The following is a 22,248-nucleotide window of genomic DNA, read 5'->3' on the forward strand; positions in this document are numbered from 1 at the left end:
CGAGTGAAATGTTGAAAACATTGGTCCGGAGAAACAGAAATTCAGCTTGCAATAAGAAGCTCACAAGTGAAATATCGTTTGCAGGGTAAACGACCCAACCTGTCTACGGAGGATTGGGTATAAGATAAATTCGAGCATTTCCAAACATTTTCATTACTTACCACATGTTGCAAGGTAACCGACAGACCTTCGATACAGCGATAAAAGTGAATGGAAAATTGGCCAGCCATAAACTAGCAGATGCAATATCCCAATGGATAGAGCTGCGACATGGAACGATATCGAATCAGACCCTCCGGTACACGGGCGAACCATCGAATGGCAGAGAAGGAGAGAACCACGAGGACATCGTCGTTTACGAATAGAGCTACGTTACGATACACCATGAAACCTCGGCGTATGTACCGACTACACATCTACCGACACTTCAATGCAAGTCTCGTTCCACTGAGAGACATCACAATCATACGGGTTAATCAATACCGACGAATTATTACGGACGGAGCAGGGGATTTGATTTCCCGGCGGTGGTTCGCTCGAGACGCGTGTATAAGCGGAAACAGAGAACGCGCAAGTCTGGCGGAAAATAGAAAAAGATGTTAATCGAGGAGAGTAAGATAAGAAAGAGAAATATTTCAATTAGGAAGATTTACAAGGAAATATTTTGTACAGAGCGATGGACGAAAGAAAGTTTATAAAATCAGACATATAAAGGTAAGTGATAATTTTGCAAAATATAGCTACATCTGATAAGAGCAATGAATAAATATAACGTACGTATCTACATCGCAAAAGATATTGTTGCCACATTGTTGTAGGCAATACGATGAAAGATTTGTAGTACGAAAGTTACTAATATTCATAGCGTGTCGTTTTAAGTTTCCTTTTAACATTTTGACTGCCACGCCGATATCACATGTTTCGCTCAGAACGCCACGGGAGTATTTTTATTATTCAAAGCATATAATGGCAAAATAATAATAAATTGTAAGACAATATTTTTCCCCAATAGACCGTTTATCTTATTGGTGGTCACGGGTGACCACCGTGGCTACTTGCTAACAGTTGATAACGATATATTATAACAAAGCTTCGTTTATTTCAACAGACCATTCGCATTCGTTATTTCCTCGTAAGCAAAACGTCCAGAATATATTGTTGAAACGTGTAGAAGATATTAGTAAACGGTATTTGCTCATTCTATATATAATAGTAAGGTATGTTCACATTTCTAACTTCGATTATACGATTATAAAGCAACATTTACGATTATTTTCTAAGCTGTGTTTATAATAATATTCGTAGATTACCCCTCAAAGATATGCATGCAAACACAGTGCACAGTTAGATGCAAGATTTGTTCTCATTTTTTTTTATCGATGTTCTAATAAAAATGTTTAATTGTTCAATGGGACACTTTTTATTTCAAAGTATCTTCTATTTATCGGTTATATTCAAAATGCCCTAAGTGTCAATTTTCATACAATTTTTACAATTGCAAGAAGTTCAAGCGCTCCGGTCACCAATGACCACCGTGGTGTCACGGGAGAAACCGTGGCCGGTCTATATGACCAACGTGACAGTCAAAGTGTTAAGGACCAAATAGTGAACACATATAATTTAATTGTTTAATTATGAATTGTTCTGTCCAATTAGAAAAAATGTATTGCAGTAATAGATACTTTACAGAAGTGCGCTATATGCGATATAAAATATATTTATTGATATATATCGAATATATATAAATGTATTAAATATATTTATTATAATTACGTGATATAAAAGTAAATATTTTATCATAGGGCTACAAGTATTTCCACCTCTTTTAATTTCATAACATCGTAGGATTTACGTGGAAGAAGAAACATTGGCACAAAAGTTATTATGTCATACGTGCATTAACATATTATATTAATGTACATTTGTATTCTATATTTTCAATTTCCGAATCTCATCGTAAACTGTAATTGAAAGATTAATAATTTTTTCTAGAATTAAATGTTTCATAAATTTCTTATCCGATGAATTAAAATAATCGCTGATTCTCCGGGTCCTTGTCGCTACGTAGAACACAAATATCCTTGAGTACAGAATTTATGTCTAATGACTTTCTAAACTCGATACCAACGTGACAGTCAAAGTGTTAACCGTCACGGTATGCAAATTTATAGCAGAGACGGTGTGATTTGTGATTTTTAGATTCGCGAAATAGGAATTCGTAGGCACTCAACACAGTCGAAATGCTGAATTTTTCTTTCTTTTGAGGGGATTTTCATCTATTTCGACTGGAGCTAAAATCATAACTAGATCATGTATTTTCATACATTTACTTGAAATTTGCAGACGCAAAAATTAGCAGAATGCCCAGAACACGCGAAAATCTATGAAATATGCAAACTGCAAGTATTTGTTAGGATACTCAATAGATAAAATAAATTTCTGTCTAGATCCCAGGTTATTTTTTTTTTTTTTTTTTTTTAAATTACATTAACACAGAAGTATGAATTCGTCTAAATATCCGCACTCTAATTACAACAGTCTTCTTTCAGAATATCGAATTAGTCTTGCGGTGAAATCACACCAATTAAAATGAATTCAATTGGCTTACGACGAATTGAATAAAATCAAAAAAAATTCTTATTTACCTAAATGTCGAGAAATTCGAATCGCAAGAAGAGGAAGAAAAATGTAGACTCTTGAAAAGTTGCAATTATCCCATCCATAATTTATAACATTACGTGGAACGTTTTCATTCTTCAAACAAGTCGGTCGTTTTTGATTCGAAGCAAAATCGCCGATATCTTGACGTACAGTTTAGAAACAAAATTTGCTATGCTGATTACATTGGCATGCCCTGTAGGTTTGACATCGATTGCGAACCCGCAATTGCGAGATAGCGCGATCGGGGTGACTAATAAATGCAACCCAATTAACGCTCGACGCTTTCACAAACCTGACGAACCATAGCCCGCGGGTATTCAATTTTCAGTTAACGATTTATTATCCAATTATGTTAAAGCTTACGAATATACGCGCGCGCACATATATGCGATAATATAATTTATAAATGTTAAGAGAAGAATCACCTGCTGATACGAGCATGGTAATACGATAAGTAAAAACATAAGTAAAAACGTAAAAATAACTGCGAGGTTTATAAGAAAAACATCACATGTTTATGTTTATCCACGAGGCTAAAAGAATTAAGAAATACTTTTGTATCTTTAATTTTTTTGTTTTTTTAATATTGCAAGTGCGCCTAATATCGCCTATCAGATTTCCAAGTAAACACAAAGAGACAATTTTACATGAAATTAGTGTCAGACGAAAGAGACGTTATTTGTATTCCACGTACATAAAATACGTTCCTTTACACATGTTTCACTACAACCCCAATTCTGCCAATGCTTCTTTTCAAGATATTACGGGTGGCGATATTCGAAGCAGTTATTCTGCACGTCGAATTCTTAAAACAAAGTATTCATTACGTTATATGATCCTTAGGATCTGTAATTAATTCCGTACATAAAGTATATTTAATTAAATAATTAAATTCTAAATTTTGTTAGCCCACTAAAAGTCCAAGTTTCTTTCTTATCAAATACATACAACAGTTGAGCGACAGTGTATAAATTCATCAACTTGGAAAGTACCATCCTATGAACCGTTTTGATAAAAATAAAGATTTCGTGATTTTGAGAAAACCGTATGATTTTCATTCGACGACACGTTGTGAGTCTAGCCTCTAACTATTAGGATACGTTGCTACCCAAAGAGTGAGAAACTTTGACAATATTTATTATTGTAACGACTTTTTCTTCTAAAAATATAATAACGTGCTATTGAAAGACACGTTTGCTCAATTTAACGAATAACACGCAGCGTCTTGTAATGTGCAATATTTTATACAATAGGAATAAAGCGAAGTCCCTTTGTCTCTAAATATCGAAGAAAGTGCAATTTCTATTTGAAAGTCCAATATCCTGACTCGGCCGAATAATTATCGCTTTCACGCTCGTAAACTACGTTTTATTTTAGAATCGGTCTATTCTCGAACAATCAAGAAAAATACAGATCGAAAAATTTCATAGACACATAAAAAGATTCCGGAGATAATACACGTATAAATAAACGCGCGTACTCAGCGGGAATAATACGCGAAAACGAAATGATCATGCTGAGAGAGAAACGAGCATGGAAATGTTTATTATCGCGTATAGTCGCTACTATATTCCCGAGTGAACGAAAAGTAGGTAAAATAGCTGATGATGCATCGGTATCTGCATGCTTAGCTGCTGAATTATATTACATAAGTAGACGCAAAGCTTACGTTTTTAGTTAGCTTTACAAACCAGTGGTAACATCAAAGTGAATCTTTACTGCATCTACGTATATACATATTTATGTAAATATACTGGCAACCTACTCATTTCGCAGTTTCCAGTTAATCATTGCGCGTTAACGTTACCGGATTTTTGGTCGCGTATTTCGTACATTTTCGGCTAGACCGTTTATGATGGATCGCAGTATCTGCCTCTGGGAGGCAGGCAGAGCGAGAAAATTTGTGTTCGGAAGTGAAAAAAAGAAGGTTTTCAAATTAGAAAAACTGATGGTATATTTCGCCGAAACTTCGCGTTATTTTTCACGCATTATCTGCTAACCTGCATTTTTTATTCGTATACTTCAGTTTGGCTTGTTATTTAAACTTGTGTGAACGAGTTCCAAAATTCATGTACTATATTTCTAGCTTCAGTTGCACTAGTTTCCAGAGCGTAATATTAGTTTCTATAACTTGCTGATCAAATTTTAGCAATGCCTTTAGGGAAATCATAACTTTTCTACACTTTTTTGCGCATCTATCATTACATAGTTGCTAGCAAGAATATTTAGTGAAAAATGAATAAATATTCATAACTGTCACGACCGTTCGCGGAGAGACGCGATCGCGAGGAAACGCGTCAGCGAGAGGCGTAAATTCTCGTTACGATTTTGATATCGACGCCGCGAATCAGTCGTTTCCCTGTTTCGATTAGGATAACAGAACACTGAATTAACAAGGATTAATACAAGCTTCCATTTTTAACGATATTTAAAATTAACACGTTACAAATGATTTAACGATGATACAACTAGTTTATTATTACAATTCGACTCGACTTATAGTATTTCTCGACGTATTCGTTTCGCTAAGCGAACTTGATTTTATTTCTCTGAACCTCTCGAAGCATTCGGTTTGACTCCTCGTATGATACTGACTGCCCTTCGATTTTTTCCTTTGTCTTCACTTGGAGACGACCCCACCATGTTCGGGTCTCGCGACCGTTCTCGCCTATGATCACGTATGCTACCTTTTTTGTGTAGGTAAAATATCGAACCGAAGGCGAATCGATGTTTTTTAGAACTCGCTGCTTGACGACAACTATGCGTTTATCGCTATGTTGTGTATATTTCGTATATGTAAGACGATCTGTCTGCGACACTGTAGTAGCGAGACGGTTAGGAACACGGCGTACAGTGAGCCTCGGGGCGTAACAATAATAACAGACGTTTTCAATATCTACCAAAGTGCGTTTCAAATTTTATCATCGAAACAAATTAATTTTAACGCATACGTATACTTATAAAATTGTATATGTAAATATCAAAATGGTGATTCGTTATAGACGAGAATATTTAACACGTGTTTCTTTTTAAATAATCTACCACAGAAGCTAATTTTTATTTTATAGATCTTATTCGAAAGAGAAAACGGTATAAGGGAACCAACGATGATTTGTCCTAGAACAGAGACCAGTAAAATCATTAACACATTCCTTTCCACGTCTCGTTTGAGGGATTTAATATTCAAGCTACGCACGTTGATGCTGTCACGTAAAAAAGAAACTCTCTTGATGATACAAAAAACTTTATTTCTCAAGAGTCCAAGACCCTTGGCTACCACTTACAATGTTCAAGTATCGGTTCACAGTTCAGACTGGCTCGGCCGTCATTATTCGGAGTCTAAATACTAAGCAGGAACAATGAAAATGATGGAGGGGATATTGTTCCTGGAAGTTCCTTATCAGGGTGGCGAGGTGTTAATTGACCAGATGATATTTAGAAGTTTCAACCGTCCGGAGGATATTTAGAGGTATCAACTGTCCTGAGAATATTTAGAGTAGAGGTATCAACTGTCCGGAGAATATTTAGAAGTGGTCGCCTAAAGTGACGTCAGGGTAAAAGAGTTTGGGGTTACAATGCGTTCGTTTGGTCTCCAAGTGCATATTTTAAGTGTAATAAGTTTAACCCTTTGAGTGCTGTGGGCGCATATAGATGTCTGGCGAAAGCTATCGGTGTTGACTAAGAACATATATATGCGTTTTCTGTAAGTGCCCGGCATGGACTAAGGACGCATGTATGGGTTTTTCAATTTTTCCGAACACCTACGCAGAAGTAATACTATTAGGTTTGTGTGAAATAAATATAAATGCATCCCTTACGGCAGTAAACAAATGCCAATAGTGGCTCGTTATTGTCGAAGTGGTCACCACTTGTAAGAAAACTCTACATCTGGTTTTTTTAGTTTCCTCAAGCACTGAATTTTTCACACACAACTAAATTATTAACTTGTGTTAATATTTACTAAATTTAGTTTTCTAGTTTATTACCCAAATTCTAGTTAACTGTAAATTTCAATGTTTATAATAAATAATTAAAAATAACTAAAAAATAACGCTCTTGAATCATTTAATCTCGTGCAAAAGAATTACTATAACTTATTACGATTTGCGCTTTGAATAGTCAATCGACAGAGTTCAGTCTAATGAAAAAGTATTCCGTCCACAGCGATCGTCAGCGCTAGACGCGCGCCGTCCGTACGGATGGCATAGGCCGCGAGTATTCAGCACTCAAAGGGTGATCGAAAAGCTACCAAAAATTCACCACAAGTTTTAACAAATTTTGTCGTTATACTTGATAGTTACCAAGAAAATAGCTTGCAACGCTCTATACAGACTTCTTTATTCCTGTATCCATATCAGCGAAAAAGCTAACGTTCCAAGAAACGATTTATATGCAGTTGGCAACTACCACATTACCACCTAATGACAAAATCACAATCACTTAGTTGCCAAACCAATAGAATGATCTCTTTCGGGTTTAGGCTTTATGTACGTTACATCGCACAAGTGTTAGAGATCGCTAATTTAGCTAATTTAACAAGAAATCTTGAGATTCTTAATTGGATAACGCAGAGATTAATTTCCTACGCGCGATAAATATAAAAACACAGAAATATGTTTATCTTGCGTAACATTATATACACTTTGATTAGGATCTTTGATATACAATCGATATTTTTATGTCTGAAAACAAGAGAAACGAAGATTATGAAGAAGCTAAATTGAGTATGAATATAACGTAAACAAACATCGGTGAAAAAGCATGGAAAGAACGAGCTGTTAACCTTCAACTGGAGCTTTTAGGTAAAGAACTTAATTCACTGTATCTAAATGACATAATAACTTAAGTGGAAGGCATTTGACACTGTAGGAATTGTTCGAATTTAATCTACTGTTACTTACAGCGAATCTCTATTATTTACAATCTTGCGCAGATAAAGATTTTGTAATTATATGATAATTACAATAATTGTGTGTTTCCTTTCGATATTTAATAATCGTTGTTCGAAGCAAGAACTTTCATAAATAATGAAAAATATGACAAGTAAATATCACCCAATGCGATACAATTTTAAACGAACATGCAAAGTAATAGGAAAGTATTTATTAAATTACAATGAATGTAAAATTAATGTTTTTGAAATTAAAAGAAGAGTTCAAAGCTTTAAAATAAAATAAAAATAATTTATTTTCTCTTTCAACAAAAGTTATACCTCTTACTTTCGTATTCGCACGAATAAATTATGAATCAACGTATTTACAATTTAAAATATTTCTACGCTGTTCCATATACTCTAATATCTCATTGTTGTAAATCAAACTGATTAAATATCCATAAAAGGTGGCACAAATTACATTTTACATGAAAAATATTGACTTTAGAATCTAGGACGATTAATTAATTTTTCATACCTCTCAGCGATTAATATATTACAGGTAATTGAGCTCTCAGGCTTTTTATTCCAAAAATTGAATTCCTATTTTTATAAAACTCGTTGCGTCTTTTAAAGTCACTGAATATTCGATACTGTGAGAAAGGTTATTGCAATTATTCTTCTTCGACAAAGCTTTCTTTAGGAAAAATACACATTTGAAAGTCGATGGTTATGATTTGACGAGACAGTCGCATAAATCGTATCTTTCGTATCATGAAATAACACGCAAGAAGTAATTGTTCTTGGATATTTGATATTTAGGGATCCGTCTTGGAAAATTCAACGAAAATAAAGAAAAGGAAATAATGGTTGATCCATCTTTATCATTCTACTCCTTCCCTATCCTTTGCTTCTTTGTGTACGTACTCTCGAGTTACCCTTGCGCTTGTGTCGTTTGCAAAATGAAGACAAATAATTATTTACAGAATAAAAAGACAAGATGACATCTCTTTCTATTTCGTACATTCTTCTCCTTTTCCTCCAAACATCTGTAAACTCATCCCGAGCTTCACGTAATTGAACTTTTATTTCATAAACACTACAAATTATATATTATACCGCGACTATAAAAGCAGAAATACAAAATGTTGCATCAAACACAGTTGCTTTTCGCCGGATATGCAAAAGTCAATCTCAAACTAACGGCTTAATCAATTAATGTCGATGACATAACGCTGGACAGACTATTTGTTGAACGACAAACATTCTATTTCTCCATGTGACTCGATCGAGGGACGAGTAGAGTGGCTCAGTGTACGAAAAAAAAAGAACAGAATTTAGATTAGTTTTTTTTTTTTTACCAAATACATACACCGATTCGACGTTAAATGGTTTGCGAACGTGTATTCGATTACGAGGATGATTTATTCCGTTGCACGAAGTCATAGCATGTATAAACGAGGATGTTGGCGCGTTCGAGTTAACGAAATAACCAGTTCCAGTAACCGAATGTGAATCAGAACGTTCATGACTGTCCATTAATGCAATTCGTTCTCCTTTCAAACAGCGACGCGGATAATGTGCCTAAACTATCGTTAATTAATACACAGTTGGCCATGGAAAATTACTTCGTTATTATCCCATACTCGCAGCAGAGATCGACGCAAATATCCTCACCGATGATGTTTATTTATCGCTAAAACTACCGATCACTCAAATGCAAAGCTTGTAACGAGGAATTTAAAGTTTGAAGAGATATTTCACGTTTACGACGCAATAAGAGACGAGTTTCTTATTCGTAAATTTTACGATAAGTCATTTAAACGTATAAAAATGCAGCGTGAATGTATGAAATTTCAATAAAAAAAAAAAAAATGAATTATTCGTTTTGATCAGTCTGGTAGTTCTAGTGTTTTAACAAAGTTTTAAGAAAGGAAAAAATATACGGGTCAAACCTTACGCGTGTCTACTTGCTGAAAAAGCAAGCCAATGTGTAACAGACGCGACTAAATAAAGTCAATGGAACACATCGTCACATTTCGCTAAGAATATTAATGGGAAGAAAGTTGTACCAAATCGACGATAATCCTAAAATACGACGAGGTGATACGGACTGTAAATTTATGCTGAAACGTATCGAGCTTCTTCAAGTTCTGTTGGTTAAAATTTGTCGCTAAATTTTACCTAATATCTAATTTTCTTTTATTAATAGAAAGCTCGATGGAAGTTTTTATAGCGTAAGTGCGTAAGCGTGAAGAAAATATTTATCTTTTGAAATTGCTCAAACATTGCACTTAATCTAATCCAATATCTATCTCTTAAAAATGATTAAAATCCCTCATTTAATCTAACCCAGTGTCTATCTCTTGAAGTTGTTAACATTTTTCGTTTAATCTAATCTGATAATTATCTCGTGAAATTGTTAACATTTTTCGTTTAATCTAATGTAACATAGAACTACGTCAAATATATAAGAAAAAAAAGAACAGAGTCAATGGAACACATGCAATATACATATAGCGAACCTCTTACTGTTCTTAGATATAGGCTACTACACATACGGGGTCGCGTAACGGAGTTATGGGGTCGTGAAAATTTTCGCAATCGCCACACACCAGCGAAATAAAAAATGTTAATCGTCTATCATTAAAAGATCATAAAGAATTCACCGAGTTGTTAATCGACATACGTATGAAATACCAGCTTTTTAAAGAATCGTTTGCACGAGTTTCTTCTTGGAATCAGCACACAATTTCCAGCAATAATATCTAAAATGGTGTTTCAACACGCTTATGGCATTTCATACCACGTATCTATTGTAAATCAACGTTCTCATCATTGACGATCGTAAAATTAAAATATCGAGTAACTTTGAAAAACGTTGGAGATGCACTGTTACGTCAAATATTTAGTCAGGATTTAATTTTTAATGCAAAAATAAACACTGTAATTGATAAAAATAAAATTAACAAATACGTCTATCTCACCGTACGCCCTTTGGCTTTGTCCTAATAAACTGGTAATTAATAATAAAATTGTAAATATAACGAAGAATTGTTTCAAATTCAACTGGTTAAGGTTTTCTTTGTATTTTTATTTCATGTACCTGTTTATGTACATAACTAGAGTCAGGTACAATTGTCTCCGACAAAATGGCCTAGCGAGTAGATAAAGTTTAAGAAACGCATTGTGCGATTATCGATCGAAATAGGGTACACACCTGGGCGACGAGTCCTCCAAGGCAAGAAATGACAGGCTCTAAGGATACAGACCCATTAACACCGAGACACGAGCACGCGGGGTCGTTAAACTGCTCGGTAGCTATTGAACGCTCATCTGCTCGTGATTACGGAATCCTCGAACCAGAAGAAACGAGCGTGGTAGCGTTTCTCGAAGCTAAGCGCTAGTGACTTACCTGCAACAAGAAAAAGAGGAAGTTAGATCGAGCGCGTTGAAATTATGTATCTCGCGAGTAACGGGCGATTCACAATAGCGATCACGTCAAGTCAGGCACCGGCGAAAATCGCTTACACGTAATCCAACGAGAACATTGAGAGACGACTCGCGTTAGCGATCATGGTACGGTCGGATCACGACGAGTCAGGCACCGGTGAAAATTGCTTACATGTAATCGATTGAAAGCATTCAGCGACGATTAACACCAGCGATCGTCACGTTAAGTCAGGCACAAGTGAAAATCGCTTACACCTGGTCCAACGAGAGCATTCAGCCACGATTCACGTTGGCGACTACAGTACAATTAGATTACGTTTAGTCAGGCACCGGTAAAAATTACTTACACGTAATCCAATGAGAACATTCAGCGACGATTAACACCAGCGATCGTCACGTTAAGTCAGGCACAGGTGAAAATCGCTTATACGTGGTCCAATGAGAGCATTCAGGCTGGATTCACATTGGCGATTATATAATCGAACGAGAGCATTCAGAGGCGATTAATAATAACGATCATCGCGTCAAGTCAGGCAGGTGCAATGTGAGCATTCACGGTAAGCGGATCAGTCGAGTCAAATGAAAATCTTTGGACCGGTGGCTGACTTGACGTGATCTGAGATGATCGCTAGTCTGAATTCAGCTTCGCAATAAGCGGTTCGATCGAGGGAAGTGAAAATCTGTCGACGACAGTATTTTTACACGCGTCTATATTTTCCTTGTCTTTTATACGATAAGTTTTATAAAGATTGAAGTTGAAATATCTTTGTAAATTAAGCATTTTTCGAGCCAAGTAGCTTAATACATTTTTTGCAAGGAATTAAAAAATGCATAGAATGACGTATAAAAAAATGTATAATTTAATATTTAACATTAAAAGAATAATACAGGGTGGTTGGTAACTGGTTAGTGGTACAAGCGGAAAGGGGGTGATTCTACGCGAAAAAAGAAGTCGAAAATATAAAATAAAAATTTTTCGTCTGAGGCTTTGTTTTCGAGAAAATCGACTTTGAATTTTCGCTCGGTACGCGTGCACTTTATCACGTCTCGTTATAACGGATCTCACTGTAGATCGTTGCCTCGATGGATATTATCACAGTTTAAGTTTGTTTTTGCCGTAACGGGAAATTAAAAATGCATAATAAAATAATATGAAGTAATCATAAAGTTTATTATTACAAAAATTGCTGAAAATGTTGCCCATTCTGCTGAACACATACTTCTGCTCTTCTAATTAAATTCGTGATAACGTATTCGATCGAGAAAATCGACTTTGAATTTTATTTATGGAGTCATATTAAATCAATTGTCTATTCTGAAGAAATCGCAAGTTGCGAGCAATTGAAAGAAAAGATTATTGTAGTGTTTCATACTTTAAAACGACCGAATACGTTAGAAGGTGTTCATAGAAATTTAATTAGAAGAGCAGAAGTATGTGTTCGGCAGAATGGGCAACATTTTCGGCAATTTTTGTAATAATAAACTTTATAATTACTTCATATTATTTCATTATGTATTCCTAATTTTCCGTTACGGCAAAAATAAACTTAAACTGCGATAATATCCATCGAGACAACGATCTACAGTGAGATCCGTTATAACGAGACGTGACAAAGTGCACCTGTACCGAGCGAAAATTCAAAGTCGATTTTCTCGAAAACAAAGCCTCAAACGAAAAATTTTTATTCTATATTTTCGACTTCTTTTTTCGCGTAGAATCACCCCCTTTCCGTTTGTACCACCAGTTACCAATCACCCTATATAAAGAATTTTATCTTGTTTTTTATGTATTCAAATTGAAGGTAATTTTATATCAAGGCTACTTATACCAATACCAGTCAAAATGACTGGTGCGTGTCAAAGTGTAAAAGGGTGCTGCAATCTGTTTATCGAACCCCAATTAACCAGTTTCCTCGTTTTGGACAACTTGCCACACGTTTTTAAAATTTTTACCGCATATCATTCAATATGATGATATCGATTATCAGGAAAGTTCCGGATCGATCGCTAGATCGTTAGATGCTAACACTAGAAATACCACAGCAGTCAAAACGACTGGTTCTAACAATTTCATAAATGTATCAACCCTTCGTTTAGGGATGATGGTCCCAGATGGATTAATAACACCAAAAATGTACTACGTAACATGGAATTGCTTCTGTAAGAAAGTAATAAATCAATAAATATAAAAATATTCTATTATTACGTATTTTTTAACCAGTCATTTTCACTGGTTTTGGTAGAAATAGCTCCGTGTTAACTATCGGCAGTTGTAGTGTTAAATATTGTGAAAACGCGGATTTTATGCCGGGGACAGTAAATAATTAGGACAGGCGATTAAGTTTTTTAAGTCGCCATTGTTACGTTTCGTCGTGTAATTACATGGAAATTATTCGAGGTTCGTGCACACGTTCCCGTAGAAAGTTCAAACTTTACAGAAGCGGATTTCGTCGTCGGTTACGTAAATCTCAAAGCCAGAGAATACGATATACATCGAGGAAGAAAAGAATGGAAAACCGGTTGGTAAATGTAGTTCTGTTTTATTCGCTTCTTATGGCTTGTTAATCGCACCTACAGCAATTTCCACCATACATGTTTGCAGGCTAATAGTCTCGCGACGTTGTATAATAGTCGAAACTTGTTATATAAGAGTTCGCTCTCAAGGGAAGTACCATAAATTTGTGTAACGGATACGCGAAAGAAGCGAACAAGCAATGCGTTTCTAAGTGGTTGTAATTACAAACTTTTTTTAAACTTCTTCCTTTTTTTCAAACTTCGCGCAGATGCAAATTTCGAAAACTTTCTTTGCATACACTTCGCTACGGTGAACCGTAACTTGTGCTACGAGTGGGATAAAGGAGACTCCATGGCTCATGGTAACATAAAAATCAAAAACGTGATTACGTTGAAAGCTTCGTGTTCAGGAAGAATATATTAAAAATTCCATTAAACGCACATATATTTATTTATTTATCGAGCTAACTTGTAAAACTAAACATTATATAAGTTTCGATGCAAGTCGAAGCACGAATCGCACATTATTTTCTTGGATCGTTGAGCCGCAACTTTTCCAGGCTAAATAAGCTAAAACAGAAGACTTTGAAAGAAAACTAAAAGAGAAACCTTGTTCCAACAGTTGTTTAATTTATTTAGTTTAATTTTTTGCACGTTATACGCAGAATATTACCAGCGGACTGTTACTGTAACTTCTTTTTTACTCTGTAAAATATCAAACTTATCCTATTAATTCATTTTAACACTTGATGATAAACGCGTCTTTGTTATGAAATATTTTTTAAAATGTTGGTCAGCGATACGATCACAGACAATATCTCAGCTAAAGTAATAAATTAAATTGAAAATTAAAATGGATCATTTGTTAGACATTTTCATTCCTAAACTTTAAGAATGGATTAACAGGTAAGTGATATTAATAGGGAATAATAATAATAATAATATAATAATAATATTAATAGGGAATAAGCCATAGCAGCGCTTTTTAATCTTCTATTTACCACAGACTTGTTCAAACAATTTTTTGTCGTCACGGACCCACATGTCTTAACTAAAAATTGAAATCCTTGATGTAACAAATTTAATATATTTAAAACATCCATCAACTGCTCATTTACGATCTTTTTGGAGAAAAGTCTTCGCACTTGCGTGTGCGAGCACTTTCATTTTATTCAGAGCGAAATTGTAACGCCATTCAGGTTCACGAATATTCGACAATTTTTCTCTCGTCATTTTCGATTCTCTTATCTTGAGCCCATTGTAGCACAATTTACGACGCGAGATGTACTCGCTAAAAACGAAAGTACGAGCTTTGGAACTTAAGCTTAGCTCAAGTGTTTCCACCAGATAGCACATCAACGAAAGTTGTAAATTCCCATTACGATTAAATAATCGACGCCTTATTTCCGTTAGGATAATAGGGGGTGGTTCAATTGAGTATACACCGAATTAACAGGTATAAATTAGTTTATTCAAACAACTTGTTGATTAGAGTGATAGAGTATAATTAAGTTTCGATTGATAGGCAAAGTTATTGTGTAGAGTACGCGACGTAAGCTTAGATGGTGACGATGTTGAGTCTTAAAATGAATTAACCCTTTGAGTGGTGAATACTCGCGGCCTATGTCGTCCGTACGGACGGCGCGCGTCTAGCGCTGACGTTTCGCTGTGGACGGAATACTTTTTCGTTAGACTGAACTCTGTCGATTGACTATTCAAAGCGCAAATCGTAATAAGTTATAGTAATTCTTTTGCACGAGATTAAATGATTCAAGAGCGTTATTTTTTAGTTATATTTAATTATTTATTATAAGCATTGAAATTTACAGTTAACTAGAATTTGGGTAATAAACTAGAAAACAATAAACTAGAAAACTAAATTTAGTAAATATAACACAAGTTAATAATTTAGTTGTGTGTGAAAAATTCAGTGCTTGAGGAAACTAAAAAAACCAGATGTAGAGTTTTCTTACAAGTGGTGACCACTTCAACAATGACGAGCCACTATTGGCATTTGTTTACTGCCGTAAGGAATGCATTTATATTTATTTCACACAAACGTAATGGTATTACTTCTGCGTAGGTGTTCGGAAAAATTGAAAAACTCATACATGCGTCCTTAGTCCATGCCGGGCACTTACAGAAAACGCATATATATGTCCTTAGTCCACACCGATAGCTTTCGCCAGACACCTATATGCGCCCACAGCACTCAAAGGGTTAATAGGTGAGTTTGATATTTTACAGGTAAAAAGGAAGTTAGAGTGAGAGTCCGCTGGTAATATTTTGTTTATAACGAGCAAAGAATTAAACTAAATTAAACTATTATCCTATTTTCTACGTACTATTTTTGCTTATGTCCAAGTTTCTGTTGAGTATAAAGTGTGTAACCAGAAGCCAGGTAAACGGAAATAAAGAATATAATCGTACATTAGGTCGTCCGAAAAGTTTCTTTCGTTTTATAAGGAAATAATAGATGCACAACATTTTCTTCGTTTTATATTATTTTATCGAATTACGTATGATCCATTTTGCTCTATCAAAATGAAGATCACAACGTTCGACAGATTAGGTTTCATGTTTGTATAAAGACGCGTCGTTGTAAAACACGTGTCTGTAAAAGAAAGACACTTCTCAATTAGGACAACCTAATACACACGATAGCAATTTCGAGTTTAGCCATCGCCACTGTGTACAGTGTAAATTCCTAACGGCGTTTATAAAGCAGCGGTAATCGAAGAATTCGACGTTTCGTGTAGGCTACGAGAGTAAAACGAATCAATTAAAACGATAGGAAGTTGGGAAGGAAGAGAAGTTTAATCAAGTTGTCAAGGCAGGCGTAGAATAAAGTAGAGACGATAGATCTGGTCTCGACAACGCTCACACGTGCCATCAGGAAGGAAATTCGTTGTTCTCGGCGAGAACCGTTCGCGCGGAAAATCGCAGCGGAGAAACCGGAGAGATAGCGAAGAGAGAGAGAGAGAGAGAGGAAGGAAGAGGGAGAGACAGAGGGATGGGATCGAAGGGGTGTAGTTGAGAGTGCGCTCGGGACCTTACGGTGCGTTCGTAGATCGCGGTAGCGCGATACGGGCTATTAAGTGTATGCAAAGCAGAGTTAATTTCATTGAACTTTCCGGTGGCTCGGGCGCACAAAGTTTTCCCTCGCAGCCATGAAATGCGGGGGTTTAAACGGCCATCAGGAGAATACATAATGAGGATGAGAAAACTATACTCGGCACAGTGACTACGGAGTGAAATACCTGACGGTGCGGCGTCGCCGTGCTTAACTTGTTGGATACAGGTCTGGCGCCTCCAGTTGACGCAAGTTACTGTATTACGTTGTATTACAGGGAGGTGTTGGCGTGAATGACAGGCTTCCGTGTCACTCTTTCATCTCACGTTACGGTCCTCGCGCACAAAATGATCTTCAACCGTAAGAATTTGCTAATTAAGCGGCCGACCTATTGCTGCACGGTGAAAGTGCTTATTTGGCTGTATTTGCTTTCTCTCTTTGTTTTATATAGAGTGCTCATGGCTGACAATAAATTTATTCTTCGCTTATCGCAACGCAGACAGTCTCGGAAAATTGGTTACTCGAAGAAAACAGTTTCGAGCAAGGTCTCTCGTAAAAGTGTTTGTTTCGCGTAGAAATATGTTTAACCCATTAAGATCCGAGTGAGAGTTTATCACGAGATTGCGAATGTTGGCGTATTTGGGGGAAATTTAAGGTCCTACACATCGACGGAATCCATACAACGAGCAAAAATATTTAATAGAGATACGGAACACTCTTTACAGTATATATATACATGGTATATGGTTATTACAATTGTAGATAATGTTATCAATGGGCTATTGTTATCGTAATCAGTCGTGATAATTACACTTGGGAACAAACGATAAGAAATAAGAATTCGATCGAAACGAAAAGCGTTACGACTATGAGAATCACATTCGGAAACTAATAATTTCAAACAAACGACAGACAACACTGGATAAGATTTTTAAATAAATTTTACGTTGTTTTCAAAAATAACTTAAATGTATATAAATGTTTATGAAAAATGTAGCACAAATGTGTAATGTTTTGCCAAGTGTACAGTTTGAGGTAAATATACTGGCGGGTAAAATGTCAGGTAAAATAGAGGAACGAAACTGATAATGAAAATTGTTTGTATTACTGACGAATTAATCGTAATTAATTAGAGCAAACATAATGCCGTATGCATAGCAAATTAATAAACCAATCTCACACGTAGAGGACTCACAACGTAAAGAATTATCCAAATAGTTTTACAATTTTGTCTTTCTATGCATAATATTCATTATGCTTATGATTTCACCGCAGATTTAATTACAGACGCAATTGTTGAGATCGACTGATAGAGGAACGAGTGGATGAATTTGTAATGGAAAAATAGATTGAAATAATTATAGGTATAAGTATAATTAAACAAGTATAAATTCAGGTATAGTGTGTGCTGATCCAGATCCTCACTCTTACGGTGTTACAATAGAATAGAAGAAGACCATGATACGAGCATGTTCATATATTTATATCAAAGGACATTACCAAATAGTTAACCTTGTAGCTCTAGCTGAAGGCTACAAGAAACAGCAATAGAAATCTACTTGTAGTTCTGTTGTTTCTAGACCTTGTAACCCAAAACAAAATTTATACTCGAGGGCACAATCATATAGACCTTTCCTTAGAATATTTTTGTTTACTAAATTCTGTTCTCTTCGTAACAACAGTCTCCAGGTCACGGATATACAAAAGTAAAGATTTTTTTTTTATTTGGAAGCAGTTTATAATCAATTCTCATTGAGAATTATAAGTAAATTATTCTGGTGTGGTACTATAACGTGAATAATAAATGATTATCGTATGTTTGGTTCTAGCTGAATCTAATGTTTAAGTCTAATGTCTTTTTAAGCTGCGGATCTGATCCGCCGTATCAAGTAATTGGGTAATTAGTGGGTTTTGGGGGTTGTTAATTCGTATGTTATATCTATTACTGAATTTGGATATTTCTTCTTTGACTGTAGGTATCTTAATCCATTTACATCCAAGCTGCGACTGTCTTCCATCACCAAGCGCGGTTTATTACGCGCACTGCGACTGCTTTTTATTTCAGCCGCTAAGCATTCTTCAGATGTGAGAGTTCACGTTTGACCCGTTTGTCAGCATCTCGCCTATATCAGTTTATCGTACTGACCATTGTAAAGAATTCCACGAGAAATAATATGATTTAATTTCTTATTTCTTATTTTTTTAAATAAATAACTTTTTTCTTTTTCCTCTATTAGAAAGAACGTAAGATGCGATGTTTGCGAAGTAACATTGTCTACCAATCGTTTTGAACAGTAAATTTCGGATAAAGTCCATGAAGAATTCGGATGTCATTTACTACACCAACGACCAACCGCGCGCGGTCATAGAGACCAATCCTCTTGAGTAGAACCATGATGCAAATGGGTTATGGTCGCGATGTATTGCTTCATTGGTAACATACCAAGGTGCATCTATCAAGGATCTTAAAGTTTTTGATTGGAATCGTTGAAGAATTTCTATGTTGGAATTATTCGCTGTTACCCATAGCTGGATCCCATAGTTCCAAACAGGTTTTAATATGGCTTTATTAAAGCATTATTTTACTCTGCACGCTTAAGTTGGAAGGTCTGCCAATGAGCCGGTAGAATTTTTTTAATTTTAATTTAAGTTGCTTGGATTTATCTACTATGTGTCTCTTCCATGTCATCAGATATCTGACTGAATCTTTGTTTAGACAAAAGTAAAAATGTAGAGTTTTTCTTGCATTAATTACTTCAATAAAAATCAACTCGTTTCGTTTGGTGAATATAAATTATAACAATGGTTTGGCATAATCGTTTGTAATAAATTCAGTTCGATAGATTATCAGCCAGTTATTCTTATCAAAGATTGCAAGTTCCAAAGTGATGACAGCAAGCGGATTTCACTGTATTTGGTGGATGAAACGAATTTCTATCTGAATCCCAATTCTTCAGTTATATCCATAAGCATATAAAAATGAATATATTCCCGTAGTATCTCTATATTTATCATTACGTTACGAATACTTCAGTGCGTTTAAATTTCACAAAATTGTACAATTTAAATGGAAGAGATCAAAGTGAAAAAGATGCTAAGCGAATCTTTGAAGTTCCCTTTCATATTGGCAATATGAAAAACAGAATTCGATCACGCAAACTGATCGAAGACAATAGGAAATAAAACGTTGCTTCGTGGGTTAAAGTTAAAACGCTTTGATTATACCCGATTAAACGAAGATTTATACGCCATCAACGTACTATTTTACCTAAGGGAAACGTTCCTCCTTTCTGGAAACTGTTCGTCTTAACTTACGTCCACCGTCGAATTCTTCGACGCTATAAAATGTTCGCAAATAACAGGTTTCGTGGGGAAGGAGAGATAACCAGCGTCGCCAAAAAGCCTTCGATGTAATTGACAGTTGCGTCCGTAGCAATTTACTCGACAGTCCTGACAATGCGGTTTCCACCGATTCATTCGTAGCATTAGAAATTTCTCTAAAAGCTGCCACCACGACGAATAAATTATCCATGAGATTCTCTAACAAAGGATCCCACTACTCCCATAAAACGTTTGCCAGCACAGACCGTTTTCATTGGAACGGTATACCTTCCGTGTTTTCCATTCTGTTTTCCTGTACGCGAGCTTTGCTGTTCGTGTTTTTAAAAACACCGAGAACACTGGCTTCGCTAACCCTCAACCTATAGAGCCAGAGCCACACATAGGGGCCCTGTACCAACCGTTTATCGGCATTATTCTACCCACTTATGCAAATAAGATCTAACGTAGAGGGGATCGAATAAAAAGAGCCGGCCGCGGAAAAGCGATGGTCTCTTAAAGCCAGTACTTGTATAAACTTCGATCCCGTCACGTCGTAAATCGAAAACTCGCAGACAGTTTAACGCATCGCGCTGCCTTTCCATATCGGGCTTGCACTTTATGGACTGAGAGTTCTTCCCTTGCGTGCTTTGTGTTCGCTGGCGCAGTGCTTTATCACTCCTTAACATTTATTTAATGTTATGGAAAGACATGGATGGGACGTGCCACGTCGATCTACATACCGGCTCATAAATACACCGTTAAATTGAAACTTTTACTCACTTTCGTTTCTCCGTTGTTTAAGCAGAATCCCATCTACTGCCGTTTCTACTTAATTTATTCATGAATGATACGTCTGAGGTGCTCCTCTCTTGCAAATACCTCCCCCATGCTGATAACTTAAAGATCTTTCATAGTATCGACATTCCATCCTATAACTACATACACTGAAACACTAGTGTACGATAGATTATCCCTCAACACAGATAAATCACGAGATTTAGTCAAAGGATATGCAACATCGTTTTCCATTACTTTCTAATTTATCGATTTAGTTTAAGATCTTTCGTACTGTCCATCCTACGCTCTACCAATCCAGCGAAACCTACACAGTCTGGAAAATTGATGTTCAATTCAAATTCAATGACAGATCATCCCTCGATATAGATAAACGTTGTATCGTAAGATTTAGTCAGAGGATATGACAGCACTGTTTTTGATTATTCTCTAGATGATCTAGTTCAAAGGTCAGCTAACTCAATAAGGGACCTAGGCACTATTTTCTTCTCAAATTTAACTTTTCCTGAGCACCGCAAGCGCATTATTTTCCGCTGCTATAGATCATTCAGCCTTATATTTATAGAGCTGCTAAATTTTTTCATAGCACGATTACTGTAATACTGTTCTACTGTGCCTTAACGGGGGCTAATATCGTAGTATGGGTCGATAGTCTGCACTGCTTGTTTCAACACCCATATTATTACGCTTGAAAGAGTGCAACGTAGATTCTTACATCTAGCTGCGAGACATTCTGACGATCCCTATCATCAGTTAAGACTATCGACTAATTCTGTCTGATCTTGGCCTCGCAACATCGAAGAGCAAAAGCTTCGTGACATCTTATTTGTACGTAAAGTGTTTAACGATCTCATAAACTGCTGATATTACGCAGACTTAGGGAATTAACGTTGCCGTGACAAATCTGCGGCAACATAAAATTTTCTACGCTCACCGCGCAACACTGAATTTGCTTACCGCACCGGCATAAACCGCATGGCCATTAATATTAATAACGTACTTTCCGCAATTGATATATTCTTTGAATATAAGACTTCTTCTGCTATCAAGAAGTCATTATACAGCTCCCTAGTGCAGCTTTTCTTAGTTGTGACGCTTATTTTTATTATGTATGTAAATATGTATGTTAACTTTGTATATTTTAATGGATCATTCCTTATTATGCAGCAAACAATAAATGAACCTTCGAACCGTGTCATTCTGCCAGCAGTAATTTCACGTGACTGTGACTGCATTGCGACAGGATTATCATTTATGTATGTTACTTTGATGTTGATACCAAGACAATAATAAAAAAATATTGATTATATTTGGAAACGCGAAAAACTGGCGAATTAAACGTAAAATAAAGAAGAGGAACAAAGTTGATAATAAATATCGTTGGTGTTATTGATAAACTAATAATAATCGATTAGGACGAATGTAATGCCGTATACATAGCAAATTAGCAAATCTAAGATCTTGCACGTAGAAAACTCATAACGCAAAGAATCGTTCGAGTAGTTTTACAATTTTATTTTTGTATGCATAATGTACGTTATATTTACCACCTCATTGC

General features: G+C 35.8%; 1 protein-coding gene and 2 long non-coding RNA genes across 6 annotated transcripts in view; 1 reads left to right on the forward strand and 2 right to left on the reverse strand.

Annotated features, from left to right (window-relative positions):
- Nucleotides 1–22,248, reverse strand: part of LOC105666188 (CCR4-NOT transcription complex subunit 6-like) — a 484,667-nt gene that overhangs the window by 390,347 nt on the left and 72,072 nt on the right. Inside the window, exon 4 of one of the 4 annotated variants that reach the window (XM_012313152.3) lies at nt 10,850–10,949. The exons of the other annotated variants lie outside the window; for them this stretch is intronic. Within the exon in view, the coding sequence (XP_012168542.1) occupies nt 10,867–10,949 (83 nt within the window). The 3' untranslated portion in view covers nt 10,850–10,866. Of the gene's footprint in view, nt 1–10,849; nt 10,950–22,248 lie in introns of those variants that run through there. 4 annotated transcript variants of the gene reach the window in all.
- Nucleotides 1,880–6,363, reverse strand: LOC125385866. The gene is made up of 2 exons (XR_007225570.1): nt 5,858–6,363; nt 1,880–5,778 (listed from the first exon to the last, which is right to left on the reverse strand). It is a non-coding gene; the product is annotated as an uncharacterized LOC125385866 (long non-coding RNA).
- LOC125385867 lies at nt 7,060–8,899 on the forward strand. The gene is made up of 2 exons (XR_007225571.1): nt 7,060–7,463; nt 8,521–8,899. It is a non-coding gene; the product is annotated as an uncharacterized LOC125385867 (long non-coding RNA).

This window comes from Bombus terrestris, chromosome 10 (assembly GCF_910591885.1).
Source record: "Bombus terrestris chromosome 10, iyBomTerr1.2, whole genome shotgun sequence".
NCBI classification, from domain to species: domain Eukaryota; kingdom Metazoa; phylum Arthropoda; class Insecta; order Hymenoptera; family Apidae; genus Bombus; species Bombus terrestris.